We start from the raw sequence: 7,991 nt of genomic DNA on the forward strand, positions 1-7,991 counted from the left end.
GCCCGGGCACTGCAACAAAGAGCAGTCCAGCTGGCTGAGCGCAGCAATGAAGACCCAACGCAGCCAAACATAAAATAAATAAAATTTCCCTTCCGAAAATAAAAAAGACAATTATGCACATATGCACATATAGGTGTAGAGAAAAAACTGAGAGGCTGCCAACTTTTTTCTTGGGAAGGATCCTGAAATTTTGGCTTTCCTTTTCTATTGTCCTGATATTATGATAAATTTCATGTTCATGAAATCCAAAAGTCAAGGAAACACTGAACTGTAGTCTTGCTCTTCCATCCAATGTTTATTGAACCATCTGCTCTGTGCAGTCACTGCTATAGGCGTCGAGGTTTCAGCAGTGAAAAGACCAGCAGGCAGGCCTTGTATAGTTTAGCAGGGAAGGTCTACATCCCTGAAACGATAACTCAATAGCTTATTGCAGGTGATGAACGTGTAAGGAAGAGGACAAGGTGACAGGTATACTGCCTAGTTGGAAGCTGAGGCCCAGGAAAGGTCAAGGAATAGCCTTGGGGAGCACAGACTGCGCGGTCACCTGCGCGACCTCAAACTTGGCGCACTAGGTCCGCGGGCCTCGTAGGTGGGGGAGCGGAGGCGGGACCGTGTTCCCGGCGTTCTCTTGCCCCGCCCACCCCGCCGAGCCGCCAGACGGCAGAGCGGAGAAGGGGTGGCACGTGAACGGGGCGGGGCGGAGCGGAGCAGAACGCGCGCGCCTGAGGCTGAGTTTCCGGTCGGAGGCCTTTGCCCAGCGCCCCGCGTCCCTGAGGGGCGGCGGCGCTGGCGGCGGCGGAGGCAGCGGGGGGATCCGGAAGTCAACACCATGTCGAGTCTGCACAAGAGCCGGTAAGGGGCCATTGGGGCAGACCAGCCAGGCCGCTCCTGGCCAGGTTGCCCATTCTGACCTGCGGAGGGGGCGCGCGGATGCGGCCATGAACCGAGACACCCCCCGCCCTGCCCCTGGCAGAAGGTTTTGGGCGCCTACTTTCCAACCTCTTTGCTGTGGGCCTGAGGGGGGCACGGAGCGTGGACACCTCTCCTGCCCCTCGGTGTCGCCCCTTTTCTCGCTTTCTGTCTCTTCCTCACCCTGGATCCCTTCTCCTGGTGTCTTCCTCTTCCAGGGCCTCGATGCCCGATCTCACCCCCACCTCCCGTCCTTTTTTCCCTTGTTAACCCTTTGCCCCAGTACCTTAGTCTATCCAGATGCTCCCCGTCCCACGTGTCCTTTTCTTACTAGAAATGCTAGAAAACCTGGATTCTCCAGTTTGTTCTCTCCTCAGGCCAAATCCTGCAGCGTTGGCTAATTTTGCTCTCTCTTCAGTTTTCCTCCAGGACTTGTTTTTTTTTTTAGTTTAATTTTATTTACTTTTTATACATCAGGTTCTTATTAGTTATCTGTTTTATATATTAGTGTATGTATGTCAATCCCAATCACCCAATTCATCCCCCCCCCCCCCCCCCCCCCCCCCCCCGCCCCGCGGGGGCATGGTGAAGGACTTGTTTTTTAAACCTTTTGTCCTTGCCTGCGGGCAGGCCCAGAGGTCTTCTAATGGTTATACATTTGAGCTTGGAATGCTGATTACACAGGTCCTCGTCTACAGATCAAATTACTCCTGATTCCTAGGGTTTTTTGAGTTCAGATAGCAGCAGTGTGTTGGACCTGGCCAGCAGGAAGTGCCCAGTAAATGCCAGCTCACTAAATATTAGAATGTGTCTAATTTCATGGTGCTCATATGAGAACCTCTAGACAAGAATATCTCTACGTTTCTGGGCTTAGAGGAAAAAGTGATCTCTAGTTCTCCAAAGCTGCCTTTGGCCAGGTTTTGCTTGAGCTTTGCACATCTGTATGTCCCGAAGGGGAGGGAGGAACAGGTTGGAGACTGGTGGTGTAAGGGAGCTGTGGGCTTTAGGAGTGGTCGCTAAGCCTGTCATCTTGGGGTTTGGTTGTGCCTCATTTGCCTCCCCCTCCCTCCTTCTAGGATTGCAGATTTCCAGGATGTCCTGAAGGAGCCCACGATTGCCTTGGAAAAGCTTCAGGAACTCAGTTTTAGTGGTAAGAGGCAACTCTCCATTTTCAGGGTTTTCCTAGAGCAGCGTTGTGACTAAGATGGAGGGGAGGGTGCCCAAGGCCACACCTGGCCGGTTCTGGGGGCCAGCCTGCCTTTTGGGGCCATCTCCAGCTTCTGTGGAGCTGAACAACCAGTGACTACCCTGAGCTTGGAGGGGGTTCCTGGAGCAGTGGCCACAATTAGCATGCCTGTAGGCCTTAGACAGGGTGCTTATGGGCCTATAAATGATGCTGATTGCTTCCTGAGAGTAACTGGAGGGCAGAGGGGAGACTTCGTGAGCTGAGGTCAGGTCTTTCCTCATTCCTCAGCAAGCTTCCTGTCTTGTAGAATTTGGTTAGCTACAGAGTGGTTCCTGGTTCTATCCCTGGCTTAGAATCAAAGCCAACTCAGGCAACAGTGAACTTTGGTTAATGGTAAGATTCCAGCCTTGAGACACTCACTTTAAGGAGCTGAACCCCAGCAGCTTTTGACTTTGCCCTCCGTGGCCTGTTAACTTCGCAACACAGAGGCTTTTGCTTGTCTTTAAAAATACCCTAAGGTGTTCTGGGTAGCTTCTTGTGACTGCTCTGCCCTTGTAACTTTGTCAGCAAGTAATGCTTGAGTTGCCCCCTTCATCCCCATGCAGATTCTGAGGTGGGGGTATTAGCTCCTGTTCACGGTACTGGGGAGACGGTAGCAACAGCTGCTTTCGTGAGGTTCATGATAGTATTTCAGGAGAAGTTTGTCTTTCTGTTCAGGAGTGATATTTAGGCCCTGAAGATCTTTTTTTTAATTTTTTTTAAAAATATCTTTATTGGAGTATAATTGCTTTACAGTGGTGTGTTAGTTTCTGCTTTATAACATGGCCCTGAAGATCTTGAGGGGTTCTGGCATCTGTGCTGAGCTGAAGAATCTGCCAGACCCCAGGGGTTGCAGCCTGCTGAGGTGGGCTCTAGAGTCAGACAGACCTGTGTGTGAGTCCTTGATTCCTCTAACTTTACAGATGAGTTTCTTTATCTGTAAGATGGGGACAATAATGCTGATCTTCCCTACTTACTAGGGCTATAATGAGGATTAAGTGAAACAATGTCCGTAAAGCCCAAAACACTTAGCATTCATAGCTTTGTTTATATTCCACAGATACTTATGGACTACCTGTTGTGGGCCATGCCCTGGGCTAGGTACTGGGACTGTAAGACAAATTTGGTCCTCGTCTTTCTGGGGCTTACCCAGTAGTAGGGGTTAAAGGTGTTAAATAAATATACAAATTACATTATACGATCCCATTTGTGGTGGATGTTGTGAAGGAAATGCAATGGAGTTATTATTGTTTATGTCAAGGGACCTGACTTTGTTTGGGAAGAGATGGTGGTTGGTAAAGGCTGCTCTGAGGAAGAAATATCAAGGGTGAGAAGGTGTTATCCTCCAAAGAACATTCTAGATGGGCCATGGAGAGAGAGTACACACAGGATTAGCATCTAGTCTAGTGATCTTTCTGGCAGAAAACCATCCTTGAAGAAGTAGTTCTTGCCCACTCCATTCCCTGCCGACTGGCTCCGAGGTGGAGGACTGGGGGGTTCTGGGACTCTGCGGGGGCGTGACCTTTGCCTGCTATGTCCACAGGCATCCCCTGTGAGGGCGGACTGCGGTGCCTCTGCTGGAAGGTGGGTGTGCCTGGGTTGGAGCTTCTGCTCTGCTGAGAGTCCCTGGGTTCCTGCATGGGCTGCCCCCACCTCTGGCCCCTTCTTCCTGTTCTCTGTCTTTCCTTGCTTGTCCCAGGAAGCTCTTCTGGGAAGTTCTGTGTTTTCTGTTTCTCTTGGCGTCCCCTCCAGGATCCCCTTGGGGATGGAACACTTTGTAATGCCAGCGAAGCCCTCTGCTTCCTGGTCCAGACAGCTCAATGGTAGTGATGCTTATTGGGACAAAAAAAGGCTGCGCTTCGCCTAAAGCCTTTCGCTGAGGTGGGAGCAGAACCCCGGTGTCCTGGTTTCCAACCCCTTTGAGCACAGAGTTTTATTATCGTTTGGAAGAGTCTGTGAGGAAATGCAGTAGAAAGGGCTGGCTCAGGATGAAGGTGGGGGAAGCCAGTGAGGAGAAAAGGGGAGGCTGCCCCCAGCCCATGCCTGTGTTCCTGGGTTTTATTTAGCCCATCTTGCTGTCTCCGGGGTTTATCAGACATTTTCTTTGAGGCCTCTCAGCCTCCATCTACTTCCAGGGTTGGGCTGGGGGGCTCGCCAGAGCTTTGCTCTTCTCTCTCTCTGCAGATTCTCTTGAACTACCTCCCCTTGGAGAGAGCGTCATGGACCTCCATCCTGGCCAAGCAGAGGTGAGACCCTGACAAAGGCGGGTGATGGGAGGCCCTTTGTATCAGACAGAGCAGGTGGTGTGAGCCCGGCCCACTTCCTGTTGCTGCTGCTGCGCTCCGGGCTCCCTGGGTGAGACCTTTGGGGATCATCCCTCTCTCCTCTTCTCTCCTACAGGGAGCTGTATTCTCAGTTCCTGAGGGAAATGATCATCCAGCCTGGCATCGCCAAGGCCAACATGGGTGTATCCAGGGAGGATGTGACCTTTGAGGACCATGTGAGTAGGGGTCCGCAGTGGGGACCGAGGCTGCAGAGTGGGGAGAGGTGTGGGCTTTGGAATGGACTAGGTCCCTCATGCCAGAGGCCAGGTGCAGCTGCTCTTGGTCCCCTCTGGCCCTCCCAGTACCTCATTTCTGCATTTAGCTCCTCAGCCCCTGAAGGCTGTTGTCTCTCCCTGTTCTCCGCAGCTCTGGGCCCAGTCGGGACTGTAAGCAATGACTGGGATCATAGGAGCGTGTGTGTGCAGCGCTGAGCCAGGTCCTCCACGTGCATTGTCTCCTTTCCTCCTCAGTCCCCTTCCTTGAGGAAGGTTCTGTGATATTATAGTTGAAGGGAGTCAGAGCAGGGTCGGCGGGAGGATAAACTGCCTTTGTGTGGCCTGGAGGAAGCCTCGTTCCAGCCACAAATACCGAGCTCCTCCCTGGTGCTTTGCAATCGGGAAGTGGAGATGGATTGGACCCAGGCCAACTGGAATTGGCAACTCAAAGTAGTAATGAGTTAGATTCAAAGAGACCTAATGATACAATATTCATTCATTTAGCAGGCAAGTGTTTAGTGAGCACCTGTTACAGGCAGCATTCTAGAGCTACAGACAGGAAAGACAGAGTCCTTGCTGCGCAGGGAAGTACTCAGAGCGGACTACGGGGCTCGGCTGCCGGGTGTGGAGTGTGATCGTGCTTTGGGAGGCTGCACGAGGCCTGTGCTGCCCCCCAGCTAGCTCACAGGCTGTCTCAGCGACAGCTGCGTCTCTGCTGGGAATGCTGGTTCGGAGGCACTGCTCAGGCCCCCAGACTGGTATCTGTCCCTGGGCTTCTAGCCGGCCGAGGACAGAGCAGCTCGTTTTCCCTGACAGCCACTCAACCCTAACCCCGACAGCCGATGGAACACGTACTTCAAGGACAACGAGGTGCTGCTGCAGATCGACAAAGATGTCCGGTGAGCCGGCCCCTGGGGCTTCTGGGGGATTTCCAGTTCTTCTGCCCTGTCCCTTCCCAGCCCAGGCCCGCAGGGGCGTGTTTGAGGAACTGCTGGTGAGTTGTCCTGGTAGCTGAGTCCAGGCCCTAGTGATAGCAGGCCTGGGCTGGGGCTGGCGGTGAGGTGAGTGCCCTGAGTGCCCGGCTCTCCTCTCTCCCTGCCTTAGTTTCAGTTGTAGCCCTGGCGTCTGTGGATTCATCTCTTCCTTCCTTCAGCAAATATTGAGACCCCGCTACATGGCAGGCTCAACGGCAGGCTGGGCGTTGAACGCGGAATAGACAGACATGGCCCCTCTCCTTAAGGAACCTAGAAGCTGGCAGGGAGGACGGGAAGACGGATGTTCCAACAAAACAGATGTTCCGTGTCACTAAAGTTTGTGGAGAATGCTCTGAAGGCAGAGCTCAGGGTGCTTCAGGGCACCCTGAGGTCGAGAAGCCTCGCCTGAGGCGGCAGCTGAGATGAGAGGAGCGGGCACCGCGGGCACCTTGGGGCAGGAGGGAGGGGCGGGGAGGGGAGGGCCCTGTGGTGCTGGGCAAGGAGCTGCTGTGGGAGGCCCTGCGAGCCTGCAGAGCTTGGCTGTCCGAGGAGCAGTGCAAAGGCCTGTGTGCCTGCGGCCACACTGGAGGCAAGCAGGGGTCGGACCACCGCTCCATCCCAGGGGTGTGGGTCAGGCGCGCAAAGGGTTTAAGCACGGGAGCGACAGGGTCAGAAGTGTGTTTTTTTTAAACTGTGAGCTACGCTGTGTGCGTGTGCATGCCGCTCCTCCTGGTGGAGAAGTGTGGAGACGCTGGCTGTGCTGTCCTGTTGGGTGGGCGAGTCTGGCGGCGGGTGACTCTCCCACAGGGCTGGGTGAGGAGCCGGCAGGCCTGTCTGCAGTGGACCCAGTGCTTAGAGCTTGGGTTCTGAGTCTGCCCGCCTGCTTTCAGTTCTGCCTTCACCGTTTGTGTTTGCAGCCCCTCGCCACCTGGGGCTGCTCCTCTCCTGTGCTCATTGTGCCCGCAGTGGGACCCAACCCTGGGCGGCTCAGCCAGGGGGCAGAACAGGCTCTTGCCTCCTTCCTTCTCACTCTGGAGCCTCTACTCACCAGGTGTTTAATAGCCCCATTTAAGTCAGGAACCACATCTTGAGCCCAGTTCTGGGGAAACAGGTTCTTACCCTGGTAGTGATTGTAGCACGTTGTTCAGTGTTTATAGAGGGCAAGTTTGCAATGTGCTCTGTATAAGATCTTTGGAAAATGTGCGTGTACTGCAGTACATATATTTTAAAAACTTGATCACGATCTAGAGCCTGTCTCCCAACTTGCTTTTTTCTCTTGCTCTGTCTTGAGCATCTCCTATGTCAGCTGTGTAACATTCTGTTGTATAATGTGTGGCTTAACGGAACCTCTTTTACCATTTTAAGCCACAATGCAGTTAATACGTTTTTACATATGAGATATTGTTGACATGCAAAGACGTTTGTTTTAAGAGAAAAGTTAAGACCCTAAGGACACTTAAAAATACATATGTGTGTGTGTGTGTCTATTTGCAAATACACGTAAGATATATGGGTATGTATACATATACCGTGACTATATTGCTTTTGAAATAAAATGTTATTAATTTAAAAACACGCACACACATACAAGAGGCTTTGGGGATGCTGGGGCATCTGGCAGCAGGGTGCTGGTGGGATGCCTAAAAATTCCACGCTGAGTAACAGTCCTCTCCTGTTCCGTCTTGACAGAAGGCTGTGCCCAGACATATCCTTCTTCCAGAGGGCCACCGAGTACCCCTGCCTCCTCATCCTGGATCCGCAGAATGAGTTCGAGACCCTTCGTAAGCGGGTGGAACAGACGACACTGAAATCCCAGACGGTGGCCCGGAACCGGAGCGGGGTCACAAATGTGAGAGGCAACCTGGCAGCCCCAGGGACGCCCCGTGATGGCCTTTTCCTTCCTGCTTCTCTTGGACTTGTGGCCACGGGCCATCAGACCCCTGACCGTCTGCCCCGAGAGTTACCCAAAGCAGCCTTGGTCCTGCCCGGTCCCCCTCCAGGCTCTCTCTGAAAGTCAGGCATCAAAGGCTGGTGTAATGGGTGTGGGGGAGGGCCCTGCTGTGCTGTGAAGGAGCCACACTTCTGGTCTGTGGTGTAGACGGCGCTTGGAAAAGTAACTACCAGTGTGATGAGAAGGTGCGGTGGGAACAGTGATGGGGGGAGCCGACCTGGTCTGGGCATCAGGGAAGACTTCCCTGAGGAAGTGACATTTAAGCTGAGGCTCCAAGGATGAAGAGGAAAGAGACTTCCAGGTGGAGAGGATGGCATGTGTGGACGTCCTCAGGCCGGAGAGAGCTGGGTGTGTTCAAGGAAGGGAGTCCAGGAGGAGGTGGGGCGGGGGCGG

The 7,991-nt window shown here is 53.3% G+C and overlaps 1 protein-coding gene across 4 annotated transcripts in view; it reads left to right on the top strand.

The window, feature by feature from the left end:
* Nucleotides 1–726: 726 nt before the first annotated feature.
* The window catches only part of TBC1D13 (TBC1 domain family member 13), a 15,592-nt gene continuing 8,327 nt past the window's right edge, over nucleotides 727–7,991 (top strand). For 2 of the 4 annotated variants that reach the window (XR_003005603.1, XM_024762405.1), the window contains exons 1-7: nucleotides 727–852; nucleotides 1,986–2,059; nucleotides 3,678–3,718; nucleotides 4,319–4,380; nucleotides 4,535–4,634; nucleotides 5,490–5,572; nucleotides 7,337–7,496. Coding sequence is in view for 3 of the 4 variants with exons in the window: in XM_024762405.1 (XP_024618173.1) it covers nucleotides 830–852; nucleotides 1,986–2,059; nucleotides 3,678–3,718; nucleotides 4,319–4,380; nucleotides 4,535–4,634; nucleotides 5,490–5,572; nucleotides 7,337–7,496 (543 nt within the window). In the remaining variant the exon portion in view is untranslated. The remainder of the gene's footprint in view (nucleotides 853–1,985; nucleotides 2,060–3,677; nucleotides 3,719–4,318; nucleotides 4,381–4,534; nucleotides 4,635–5,489; nucleotides 5,573–7,336; nucleotides 7,497–7,991) is intronic. The other 2 variants (XM_024762406.1, XM_024762407.1) reach the window with 2 other exon arrangements.

The sequence above is a fragment of the Neophocaena asiaeorientalis genome, unplaced genomic scaffold (genome assembly GCF_003031525.2).
Source record: "Neophocaena asiaeorientalis asiaeorientalis breed wild unplaced genomic scaffold, Neophocaena_asiaeorientalis_V1.1 scaffold78, whole genome shotgun sequence".
Lineage (NCBI taxonomy): Eukaryota > Metazoa > Chordata > Mammalia > Artiodactyla > Phocoenidae > Neophocaena > Neophocaena asiaeorientalis.